Source organism: Myotis lucifugus, unplaced genomic scaffold (genome assembly GCF_000147115.1).
Source record: "Myotis lucifugus unplaced genomic scaffold, Myoluc2.0 scaffold_269, whole genome shotgun sequence".
Taxonomy (NCBI): Eukaryota; Metazoa; Chordata; class Mammalia; order Chiroptera; family Vespertilionidae; genus Myotis; species Myotis lucifugus.
Window position 1 is genome coordinate 1,391,217 of NW_005871317.1, and position 13,284 is coordinate 1,404,500.

Here is a 13,284-nt window from a genome sequence, read left to right on the forward strand (position 1 = left end):
TTTTACAATCAAATCTTGGTCTTTTCGTTCCCAAAAAAGTGATGATGCTCTTCCTCGCACTATTAAAAACAAATCCAGCACCAACGTCCCAAATATTAGTCAAAAAGGCCGGTTAAGTCTCCACCGCCTTACAGAACATGATCTAAGCCCAGGACCCCCCACCTTACGTGACTTTTATCAAGAAGAACCGCCCGAGGGAAGAGAAATTGAGCCAGAATGAGACCGACGGCGGGGCGCGGCCGTGGCCGGCAACCCGGGCTCGGATTACTACCCCGGAGGGACTGCTCCGGGGGCCCCAGGGCCCGGAGGGCCTGCGGGGACCAGTAGCAGTGGCAACAAAACCTCGGGGCCGCCCAACCCTCCCTCCCAGGGGGACAGCACCAGCCTCTCCCCAAACTACACCCTGGAATCCACGTCGGGGAACGATGGCAAGCCGGTCTCCGGGGGCGGTGGCCGGGGCCGGGGTCGCAGAAAAAGGGACAGTGGTCACGTGAGCCCGGGGACCTTTTTCGACAAGTACTCCGCGGCACCGGACAGCGGGGGCGCGCCCGGGGTCAGCCCAGGGCAGCCGCAGCCGGGCGCGGGCCTGGGGGGAAGCTCGACGGGCGAGGCACGCGGGGCGCCCACGCCCCATGAGAAAGCGCTCACCTCGCCCTCTTGGGGGAAAGGGGCCGAATTGCTCCTGGGGGACCAGCCGGACCTCATGGCGTCCCTGGATGGCGGGGCCAAGTCCGACGGGAGTTCCCCGCACGTGGGCGAGTTCGCCTCCGACGAGGTGAGCACCAGCTACGCCAACGAGGACGAAGTGTCATCCAGCTCTGACAACCCCCAGGCCCTGGCCAAAGCGAGTAGGAGCCCCCTGGTGACAGGTTCGCCCAAACTCCCTCCCCGGGGGGTGGGCGCAGGGGAACACGGACCCAAGGCGCCCCCGCCCCCGCTCGGCCTAGGCATCATGTCTACCTCTACCTCGACCCCTGACAGCTATGGCAGCGGCGGGGGCGCTGGCCACCCGGGCACGCCTGGCCTGGAGCAGGTCCGGACCCCGACGAGCAGCAGCGGGGCACCGCCGCCCGACGAGATCCACCCCCTGGAGATCCTCCAGGCACAGATCCAGCTGCAGAGGCAGCAGTTCAGCATCTCCGAGGACCAGCCCCTGGGGCTCAAGGGGGGCAAGAAGGGCGAGTGTGCTGTGGGGGCGTCGGGCGCCCAGAACGGAGACAGCGAGCTGGGCAGCTGCTGCTCGGAGGCTGTCAAGAGCGCCATGAGCACCATCGACCTGGACTCCCTGATGGCAGAGCACAGCGCCACCTGGTACATGCCCGCAGACAAGACCCTGGTGGATGGTGCGGAGGACGACAAAACGCTGGCGCCCTGGGAGAAGGCCAAACCCCAGAACCCCAGCAGCAAAGAAGGTATATGCCCTCCCCCCCCATTTCTGGTCCCCTTCTTACCCCCCAGAGACCCGCCCCGCCCCCCTTGCAGGCCTTAGCCTCTGCAGCCTGGCAGGCCCCATGGAAGGAGGGAGACCTTTGGAATTAGGAGTCCATAGGGCCTTCTTTTAGTGCCCAGCTCAGAGCTGGATACCCTTCCTCTGACTCACACCAAGGGCTCTCTGAGTCTGCCCCTCCCCCCCAGCTCCCCTTAGGTGCTGCCAGGTAGATGCTGGTGCCACTGGGTGCGAGGAAATTAGGGGGCAGCGCTTTGAGGATTATGGCAGAGTCCCCATGCCCCTCCGGCTGGTTGCTCAGAGGTCTCAGCCTCAACCTCCAGGCTGGTTCCGGTTTTTAGGGGTTGCGTGCCCGGCTCCTGGTAGGCAGGACACGTGGGAAGTTTTGTTCCTGCCTCCCCACCTTTTCTAGGCAGCCAGCCTCTAGCTCCAGCTCCTCCCCTGTGTGCCAGCATCTTTAGAAAAAAAAAAAGAAAAAGTTCCCAGCTCTGGTGGTGGCAGCATCACTATCACTCAGAGGCAACGCCTAATTTGACATTTGTTCCTGATGAGTAGCTGTTTTGTCTCTTGTTAACTGTTGGAGTTTCATTGAAAAGCGGGGTACCTGTAGGGGTTGTGGGAGGCAGGCAGTCTTTCCCAGGTGCAGCCCCTGGACCTTTGGTGGGGCTTGGGGGAGGGGGGTGGGGGTCCGCTTGGCAGAGGCCAGGCCACTCCACCAGGGCATCGTTTGCGTACGGGGATGTGGATATATATTCTTAAGACACAAAGGACCCGCGTCTGTCAATATCTCCCTGGCTTTGGTGACAGATGTCCGGTCCCAGCTCTCCTTTGCATTCTAAGCACTCCCCTCCGTCCTCCCAATCAGGCCTGGGGGCTTTGAAGGTGGGTGGGGTGGGGGCTAGTCAATGAACCGCCATTGCAGTTAAGGAATAACAGTTTTTTAACCTAAAGAAGACTAGGCTGCTGTGGATATCCATTTCATTTTAATGGGGCCTTCCTCTCCTCCCTTATCCCCCTCCTCACAGATAATGGCTTCTTAAAGTTAGGTAACATCATTTCTTTCTTTCTTTTTTTTTTCCTCCCCATTTCTACCTTTTTTTTCTTTTAAACCCTACTTGAATCCCCTTGGTGTCAACAGGCTAAACAGTATCATGAAACCAGTGGCCGGCGATGCAAACCACATCTTTAAAAACCACATCTCTTGATTTTTGCCCTCTCTTAAAGTTCTTTTCCTCTGCCTTCATTTCCCTAGTCCTCCCCGCAGCCTGCCATCTCTTGGCCCTGGGTTCAAGGGCTAGGTTGGTTTTGGGAGAGTGGCATGGGCAGGAGGGGGAGGGGACGTACGGCAGGAGTCCGGCGGCTCAGACTCAGGGTTCCCAGGGCCGGCGCCTGTCCCGGGTAGCTTTCCCGCTCAGGGTTTCTAATTCATGAATGCGGCCTGCCTCGCTGCTTGCTGCTTTTCTCTTTGTTCGCCTACTGCCCAGCCTGGGACGCCGCTCTCTCATTTGAAGCCGGGTGTTTAGCATGCACAGCAGACGCTCGAGCCGGCATCAGCATTCTCCAGGCTTCTCCCAGGCAAGGCCATAAATTGGTTAGTTTGGGACCCTCCGAGTCTTCTCCCCTTTTCTCCCTCCCCCCACCTGCCTCCTTTTAAACATGGAGTTGGACACAGCATCCTGCTTGCTCGCCGACCCCCACCCCCTTTTATTTTCTTGTACACAACCTCTCGATCGATAGCTGGTTAGCACAAATCCCAGCCCCTGTCACTTCTACCTGGCTTGGCCTGGCTGTCCCTCCTCCTCCCCCTTCTCCCCCCCCCCGCCCCCCAGTAATTAAGAACATATTGGCCCAAATGGGGTGAGAAAAGTTAAGGAAAGAAAAACCCGATTTAGTGAATTCATACAGAAAAACCAGTAGCACTTTGCCTTTGAGTCTTTTGAAAGATCTTAGGTGGAGAAGGATTGAATGGCTTTAATGAGTTGTTTTTTTTTTTTAAAGGTGTCCCACCACTCCCTTCCCAGTCCACCCCAGGAATCTTCCTTGACAGGGAAAAAAAAAAATAAATAAATGAAAAGATGCAGGCTGGGAATGGAGAAATGTCATGAAAGAAATGTTCTATTTTGCTTGTTTCATGGTCACAGACAGACGAGGGAAAATGTTTTCTTTTTTTTGGAAACAGATGCTAGTCACTTTAGGGTTGATTTGCCCAAGATGCCCGCCCGACGCAGCCCTCCCCTGCACCCAGGAGGACAGGGAGTTCCGTCCACCCACTTGACCTCCTTTGTTTTCCACTCGGTGATGTGGGAAGGACAGGTTCCTAGATAAAGCCCTAAATCGAGGTCCCTTGCAGCCTTCTGCAGCCTTGGGGCTTCTGGTGACGGCTTTTAGAAAGGCATTTGCCTCCGATCGCTGCTCCCTTACTGGTAGGTAATAAGGATGATTAAACTTTTCATTATGATAACACCCCACAGTTCCATCTGCACATGTTGTATAAGTAGGTACACAGAGCCTTCAACAGGCCCCCCGAGTCCCCCGGCTGAAAATCACAGTGAAGTGTGCCACTTTGAAATAGAGTAAAAAAAACCACAAAAAACCAAAAAAAAAACCCAAAAAAGAAACACAACACCATTAAAGTAAAATGTCCCGCTTTTCCTTGAACACGTGCCTATGTGTTCCCATCAGCCGGGGAGCAGTGGCGTCCAGTGGCTTTGAGTAATACCTTCCCCGGGGCCCAGCTCCAGCAAGCACTTTCGTCCACCACCCCTACCCCCAACCCCCCCCCTTTCAGGCAAAGCCCACTTTTGTAATGATATTTTATTTTGTCACGCCGTAAAACACGCCAGTACTAATGTGATTAAATATTAACACCGTTTCTGAAATTCTTCGCTCCGATGACAAAATACTAGTCGGTATTTAACAAAATGACCCGTGCTCAGATCGGAGAGAAGGAATACGTCTTCAGAGCTGCACGAGCCGGGTAGCCACTGGGACGTGCCCAGCGTGTCTTATGGGGTTCAGATGCCCTCCAGAGGGGAGGAAACTCCACTGGCAAGTTGCAGTTCTGGGAAAGTCTAGGCCAGCCTGACATGTGATTACGATTTTTTTTTTTTAAACCAGGAAAGCGAGTCTCTCCAAATCACGCTTCCCCTGACTTCTTAATCAACCCACCGAACAACTTTTATCTAATGAAACTCTACATCTCATCATGAGGCCCCATTTGCACAAAGTTGGAGTTGGGGGGGGGGAAGGGTGAGGTTGTGCAAAGGGGGGAAACACACACACACACACACACACACACACACACACACACACACACACACACAAACCCCAGCCTGCGTTTGGGCCTATTCAGGCATCCATGACATCAGTGAGGTTGCCATGCATTTGAAATGAGTTTGCAGAATTGTCCACCTATCTTCGTAATAGATGTGTGGCCATGGAGGAATTTCAGAACTGATAAAGAACTCGAAATAATGCTAGATTGCAGATGAAGGAGAGATTGTAGGAAACAGTATGCTTCTCCCCCTCCTCCTGCCTCTTCCCCCCGAATTTTCAAAACTGGAATTCACCATATTCTGTGACAAGTCGATCCTGGCCAAACTTCCATTCCGTGGGACGCTCTCTCTCTGTCTTAAAATCGGGAGCAGTCTAGAAACGCTCTTTCACATACATGGAAGGGGGAGAGGTCTCTGTCTTCGCCTTGCACGCAATCCTGCCCCTTTGGGAAGTAGGACATGTCTACAGTGATGCGGGAGAAATTTTTGGAATTTCACGCTCCCCTCAGCGTTCCAGTCGGAACACAGTAGAACGGTGCTGAGAAATCCGAGGCGGGCGGGATTTGAACACCGAATTTTCCTTTAGACATGGGGCAGGCTGGGGGACGGAGGGGGGCTCCGAACCGTTTCCCCCACTCCCCCACACCTTTGGAGAGCTTTTTCAGGCTCACGCCACCTTGTCTGGGGCGAGGCAAAGGAGCCTTGCCTTCCCGTCTCCCTGTGAAAGCATCCAGCCAGGGCCACATGCCTCCATGTGACTTTTTGCAGCCTCCGGAAGATGTAACCCAAAACTTCGCAGGTGTTAATCGGGGGGTAATGTAAACAGGAGCCCCCTTTGTGCAGCTGACGTGGGGGCCTGCCTGCTCCCTGGCTAGTCCGGGACATACTACTACTGTGCTTGGTGCTTGTTTAATATTTCATGGCTGTAATAAACCTGTCTTCTTTGCCCGCCTCCCGACATAAAACCCCAACCCCGCACACATCTGCAATTATACATTTCCACTAAATATTAATAAAGGACAAGGATGTTTTCAGGGGGCTGAAAGCTTCTTAGTGTAGAGCTTGCTATGGTTTCGGCCCCTGGATTTTTTTTTTTTTCTGGCTGTTTTGCTTTTAAATAGCCACCGCCTTCTAATATGTAGCATATACTTATGTATTCTCCTCTGTGTAAATATATACTTTTTTTTTTTTTTTTTGCAGATGGGAGGGTTTTCCTCAAGGATAGCTTTCTTTAATATAAATTCATTTAGATGTCTTGGGAGGCCCCCCTTCAGTCCCGGAAGTAAGAGACTGTTGAAATGGACTTCTTATTTTATTGAGGTTTCTAGGAAAGGAGTGAGGCTTGGTTAATCTAATTTCTCTTTCTAGCAATGAAAGTCTATGGTTCCTGATACGATTTCGTTTTGCCTGACAGAGGTATTTAAATTTCCGCAAAGAATCTTAATGGGTCCCGAAAATCGGGCTGCCCTCGCCAAGAAGTTACTCGATACTCCGGGCTGATAGGAAATCTACATCTTGCATAAATATTCGGGCGAGGACCCGGTGAAATTAGAGGGAGGAAAATTCCTCCTACCGTGGAAGCCTATATCCTTGGAATGTCACAGGCATCTCCTGAGCCCAGTGCATGCTGGAAGGTTTAGCAGAATCACCGTTCTCTCCACTAGAGTGACAGTAACTTTGGGTCGTGTTCTGTGCCCTGCGAGTGATCTCCTTTGCCCACAGCACTCAGCAGATAAACGCTCCTAGGAAGGAAGACGGCATTTAGCTCTGTTGAGTTCATTGTAGAGATTAAAAGGCTATGGCATCATGTCATAGGATCAAATGTTTTGGGAGGTCGCCCAAGCCCACTGAGACATAAAAACACCCGAACCCTCTCATGCGGGGTTGTGGGGGGGATCTGGGTTTATGGGGGGGCCCCTGTAACCAGTGGGTGCACCTTCTAGCCTTTCTTCACTGCTCCCCCACCTGCTCATTCCCCCTGGCTTCATCGCGCTGCCTCCAGTCGGGATTTTGACTCGCCCAGCGATGTGTTTGTTTTAGGACGATGTCTATTTTTAGGCGTTTCTCAGGCGGACAGATTTGAGTGCGCGTTTTTTGATCGCTGGCGGCGGAGATGTTGTTGATACGTCCATGAATGCGTGATCGAGAAGAGAGACATTTGGGGGGGGGACATTGTCAAGTTTCCTCGTCTTCTCGCACACGCCGGAGCCAGACGAAGGGAGGTGGGGGCCGGGCGTGAAAGAGTCCGGCTGCGGTGGGTGTGGGCTCTGGGTCTGTCCGTCATCCGCAGAGGAAAGCAGGGCCCCGTGCAATTGCGCGTGGGAAGAGCACCCCTTGCCCCACCCTGGCGTACACACGTATGCATGTGCACGCCCTCGCGTGTTTCCATCACATCCCCCTGCGGCTCCTCCACTTGCCCCCTTAATCTACTTTCTGAGGGCGAGTGGGAAAGAAAGCTAAACCTTCTCTCAATGGCCTTCCCTGGCAGGTTCTGACTCAGTGAAGGCCTGTAAATAGAGGGAGGCATTGGAAGGTCCTAATGATGAAATCTGGGCCTCCGGGCCCCCCTGGGCGACGGGTGACTGTGACCTGGAGCATTTCGGTAGCAGACACACGTGTTTTGTGCGTGAGCGTGCGTGGAGGTGCCTCTCTGGCTGAGTTCCGCTCACGCGAGACTCTTAGGCCGGGAGAGGAATCTTTGAATCAGCACCCCCACTTCCCAACCACCGCCCCCCCCCTACTCCGCCTCTCAGCTGTGGGAAGCAGACGCCGCTTCTCACTCCTGGAAATTCCCCTCCTGTATGGTCATCTTCTGGTACCAGCGACCTGGCACCTTTTGCTCAGTGGGTCGCCCAGCGCAGAGGTGGGCCTGGGAGTTGGCTGCTATCGTCCCACGATGGGACAGCAGGCATCCAGCACGCAGCCTTACCCCTGGGGAACGGTGGCTTGCGGGTGTGAGTGAGGGGACACCTGTGGGCGCGTGTGCACCGCAGGGGGCTCAGCCTGGCACACGTATTTTGTGACCGGGCTGAAAAGCGGAGTGACGTTTCCTTCACTTGAGCGGGGAGAGGGACGTCGGGGAGCCGTGGTTCTCACGGGGTGGAACCGGCACAGGCTCGCTTTGTTCGCTGGCCTGCATTTTAATCAGCCGCCTCTGAGGTTTGGGAAGCGAGTGGAGGGTCTGCTCCCAACACGGTGGGTGTTGGCCCAGAAAGGACACGAGGTGGGGAGGGAAGTGGGGGGGGGTGGGGGGCGGTAGAGAAAGCGCCACAGGTTTCTTCACAGTTTGGAATCCCAAGGGGCTGTGTCTAACCTGTGCCTGATAGCTGCAGATGTTGGCCGTGCACGTCCGCGTGGGATTGGCTCCCCGGGAACCCACGGAGTCGGGGTCCCTCGCAGCCTCGGTGCCCCAAGCCCTCATTCTCCGTCTGGGCTGAGAGAGCCGGTCCGTTTTCGTGATGGCTGCTTCCTTGCGCAGCTGGCTCTGAGAGAGACGTTGCTAGCGATCGTGTGCGTTCCCTTTCGTGATTTTATACATCATCGTACGGACCCAGATGCCCTTTAAACGTAAAGGCAATTGATTTGAACGGTTTGGAGGACTGGGTAGCATTCGCGGTAACAAATTGGCTCTTTCTGAATGTCCCAGAAGGAACATCAGACATGGAATAGCCTTGCCCGAAAGAGGGGAAAAAGTCCCAATGAACGTCCCAGCGCAAACTCACCTTGTGTGTGTGTGTGTGTGTGGGGGGGGGCAGGTTTTTATGTTCTGATCTTTAAAGGAAAGCTGAGGGGGCCAGCGACATCAGCTTCCCCACGCCCACGCGAGCTGGTGGGATCCCCCGTGCGACTCCCAGCCTCCGCCCTCTTTCCACCCATGTCTCCCAGGAAGGCCTCGAGCTCCCCATGAAAGGTTTGCCGCTGGGATCCCGACCCTTGGCGCCGTCTCAGGTTCTCTGGGTTGCAGGCTGACTTACTCGTACCCGGTGTCTGGTTTGGGCGAGATGAGTGAGGTGTGCTGGACAATGGTTTACGAAGCAGGGAGACCCTGTGTCAAAGGCATATTTGGGGTTCATTGCAAAGTCTACTGCTTCGAAGACACTTGGGTGGGTGTGTGTGGGTGTGTGTGTGTGTGATCTTGCTTTTATCCTTGCTTTTATCTCAAAAAAGTATCGCCATGGTTGCTCAGAAATAGACAGCCCGTTCCCTGTTCCAACAGCCTGTCTTGGGAGAACTAAGTGGCCCAAGATGCGTTTCATTCTGAGAGTTTAACATTAGTTTGTCTTTCTCATTCCTGATCATAATTTCAAGAGTGTCGGGGTACAGAGATTTCATTTGACCTTAACGCTCGCGTCAAAAATTCGCTGGAGTGACAGGGTCTCAGGCCCTTCTGACGGGGCTGGCTTTGTGTGATGTGTCTTGGGAAGTCGCTGCCCCAAGTTGAGGGCCCCAGCGTGGTGTTCCTGGCCATATTTGGGAGCTCCTGGAATGTTAGTAAGTGAACAGTTAGTGAGCGAACCCCTCCACACACATACTTGCACGCACGCGCACACACACACACATTTTCTCTCTCTCTCTCTCTCTCTCTCTCTCTCTCTCTCTCTCTCTCTTATCCCTCCACACACAGGGCAGGGTGAGATGTCAGAAAGATATGACCCTTTTCAGTCGCCGCCGTGAAGCAGTGTGTTCAGACGCGCTGGGATCCCGGGACACAAGCATTGTCGAGTGATTGGCAACGACCACCAGGAATAAACGACTTCTGAGGGACCATCTTATGATGGGAGAGGGGGCGGGGGAGTCTGCAGACAACATCCCCGGCTTCGAATTCCCCCAGGCCCAGCCTTCCAGGGAAAGCCAGGGTCCATTGAGAATTTGCTGAGAAGAGTGAGCGGGTTCTACCCTGTTGTCCGAGGGGCTGTTTAAAAAGTCCTTACACACGTGAGCCCGAGTCCTGATGGGGACACTCTGGCCTCCTTTCCTATGAGCCAGAAACGCCCCCCCTTAGGAATTCTGGATGGAGTTGGGGGTGGGGGTGCAGTTTATTTTTTCTCAGGGGCGATCGTCAAGGGGGAGAGAAGTGCATCCATATGAGTCCGCTGCTGTTTACCGACACTCAGGGTTCCAGAGTGGAAAATAACTTGTTAATGTGGGAGTCATTTAGACAGCACCTCCTGGGCGCGGCCAGGGGTGCGTGACTCGTGTCGGGGCCCGTGTCGGCCGCTGTCAAGGACAGAAAGTTCTTGGCCGAGCTCTCCCCGTGGGTCCCGGGGTTTCCACGTGGCCGCAGATGTTTTGGGGGGGAAATAGATGTGGAGGACCCAGTCCGAGACGGCTAACCGCATGGTGGGTCTGTGAGCAATCAGGGCCCGTGTCTGTTTCGTTAGTGGCCGAGGCAGACACACGGGGCCGGTGGGGGGATGAAGACCCAGATGGGCCCCGGGTGGGTCCAGCCCTGGGTACGTGCCTGAGGCTGACGTCTCTGGCAGAAGAGCCGGGCCCAGGAGGCCTGCTGCAGACACATCCAGCTTTGCAGATGTGCCCAGGGTGTTCCATAGAAGAGGGACGAAGGGGGTGAGAAAAAGGAGTGACCTTTCCCCCGGTGACCTCGTTAAGTGACCACCGCGGTTTTCCTCCTCGACCTGAGCCTCTTCAGGGATAATCTTGCCTTTCACAGACCTTCCAGGATGGTCCTGCTGCCTTGAAATGCAGGCAATGCCCTCCCACACAATATATATATATATAATTTTCCCCCCTCATTTTTCTGAATGGTAGCCTGAAAGAGAACGAAAGTAAGTGATGAATCCGGCAAGAGGAAGGCTTCCCTGACTTGAGATACGCCAAGTGCGGGAAGCAGCTGGAGAAATTAGAGTCCCCTCTCTCCTCCCTTTCAGGGGACCCACGGTCCAGCCGTCGGAGGCCCTTCCTGCTTTTGAAGCGAGGCTTCATTGGCTCAAAACAAATGGACCGTTTTCATCCCCTGCGATGTAACTTTTGGTGGTGGTTTAGGAGTTGAGGGGAGAGAGGCCGCGGCCCAGAATTTGGCGTTTTCAAACGGGAGCAATTTCACGATCCTTATGCCGTGACTATTTCTAAATTGTCTGGGCATCACGCTCTGGATGCCTTGGGCTGGTTTCGGCTCGTAGGCAAGCACGCACGCACGCATACACCCACCCACTCGAGCGCGTGCGCACACACACACACACACACAGGCCTTAGAAGTCTTAATAAGAAATGAAAAAAAAAAAAGTGTGTGTGAGTGAGTGTGCGTGTGTGTGTTTTCCCCTCTAAGAAGCAGCTCATACTAAGTTTTGGCCCCGTTCAGTGTTAAGTAGAAGCTTATTGATCTCATTGTGGTCAATTTTTGCCGAATTTGTAATCCTGTTAGGCCTCCGGGAGAGGCATGATTAATTTACTTGTAGGTTTCACTATTTTGGGTCAGTGTAGTGAATAAGCATGTATTTTGTGCTCAGTGTGTGTGAAGCATTTTGCTGGGATTGGAAGTGTATGTGTATGTGTGTGTGTGTGTGTGTGTACAAGGGTGAGTGTGCACACTAGTGAATCCCCTCACCCATCGGGATAAAGGCCCCCAGTCTTGGTTCCCACCACCTCCTCCCCAGGAAGCGAGGACGGGTGGCCCCTTCCCCCATCACTTGTCGGGGGAGGAGGGAGCACAAGGCCTATGGTCCAGCCAGCCGGGCCTCTCAGAGACGTGGAAACAGCCCGCGAACACGGGCTTCCTTCTGGCGTCTCGGTTCCCGGGAAGTTTCTGAGCGTGAATTCTTAATAGACGGAGCTGAGCGCCGACACAGGGAGAAGAGTTCGGAATCTTAAACCACGTCGGGGCCACCGTCCACGCTGCCGCTTGACAAATAGCGGTGCCGGGTGTGTGTGTGTAACTTTTAGGGAAACGCATGGTTTGACTTCCAAAGAAGGAAGAAAAAGTGTGCTTACGGCCCCGAAAGCCGGGATAACGGAAAACAAAGCCAAACAGCCCGCAGCTCCGGCCTTTCCCGACACGCAGCCTCTGACGGGGGGGACATGTGTCATGTTGATGGTGCGGGCGCTTCAGCTGGGGGGTCTCTGGGTGCCCCCCTGGGCTCCCCACAGCCTTCCTGTCTCTCCGTGTCCAGATGATGGGCTAAAATCCCACTTTCACTATTTTATGATTTTTTTAAACCCAGGTTTGGGCCATCAGAGTTTTAGAGCAAATGGTTTCCTGAGCACTCCCTCCCCCCCACTCCGCCTTTTGCTGAATTATCCTCGCACACGTCTTCTACTGAGATCTTGCCTCTGCAGAGCGAGGGCCGGACAGGGTGTTTTCGGCGCCCAGCCAGGCAGCCATGAACTTGAGGCGCCGAGGTTACGGGCATTGGGAGAGATGGAGATACGGTTTCTTTTTTTTTTATTTTTTATGCGGGCTCATTAAAGGCTAATGCTCATTGGTGTCTGGTCTTACATTTGGAGAGGGTCTTCCTTGAACCCTTCAAACCAGAGTCGTTTCCGGTAATTACGACACCCCAGGCTAGGCCAGTAAATTTTCCAGAAGCCTGTCTGGAAGGCCGAGGCGGCGGGGCACACCTGTTACCTGTATCCGCTGCTATAATTATGACGTTTCGGGACTCCTGGTTTGCAAGGAAGAATTTAGGGACAGAGCAGCGCCCCAGGCGTTCTGGCTCAAGGCAGCGGAATCCCAAGGCCCCCCCCCCCCCCACACTCAGTGCCCATCATAGACTCTGCATGTCCTAAAATGAATTAATTTAGCTCCCCGACATTTGCTATTAAGTAGTTATTTTCGGAACCCAAGAGGGAAAGAGCTGGAAGACTTAAAAAAAAAACTTTGGGGAAAAATTAAAAAGTGTTGCATTTGGAAGTTTGAGACGAACGGGCATCCAGGCGGGCGAGCGCGTTTGATGGGACGGGAGGTGGCCAAGCAGCCTGGGCCCCTGTCCCTGCCTCCGCTTTTGCTTCTGGGAGGAGGGAATTTTTCCGTTGTTAGGGAAGGCGGAGGCCGCAACACCCCAACTGGCGGCTGGCTGTGTGTTGGGAGGACTTGTGTAGGTTACTCTCGCTTTTCAAAATGGAGAGAAACTTAGTTTAATGGGAAAATAACAGCATTACTATCTTGGTGTTGTTTGCTTTCGTGTTTAAAAATAGTTTGTTTTCGTATCCCGAATTTCATCCCTGCTTGTTTGCTTGTCTGATGGAAGCCAGTGAGTGTGTGTGTATGTGAGTGAGTGTGGGTGGTACCAGTGCACACCTCTATACACAAGCAGGCCGGCAAATGGTTGCCATCGTGCACCCCCAAATCGGTTGCAGTTTCACAGCTGGCTAAAGGGATCCAGAGCATTTGCTTTTAACTTAAACCATCTTGTCCCTTCCTCTCCCATCAGCAAGACGGCTCCTCACCCCCCCCGACCCCCCACCTCCCTCAGCAATATTTATTTCTTCCTTAAAAAAAAAAAAAGGCACGCTGGGCCTGTTGCTGAGGTGCCTGTTGGAATCGATTTTTCGGGGGTTATGTATTAAATGTGTTGGAGGGCGATTTCAGCCCTCAGCCCGGTCGCC

The 13,284-nt window shown here is 54.0% G+C and overlaps 1 protein-coding gene across 1 annotated transcript in view; it reads left to right on the forward strand.

Annotated features, from left to right (window-relative positions):
* The window catches only part of MN1 (MN1 proto-oncogene, transcriptional regulator), a 44,451-nt gene that overhangs the window by 4,038 nt on the left and 27,129 nt on the right, over positions 1-13,284 (forward strand). Inside the window, 2 exon segments of the mRNA XM_014464811.2 lie at positions 153-227; positions 230-1,412. Coding sequence (XP_014320297.1) covers positions 153-227; positions 230-1,412 — 1,258 coding nt within the window.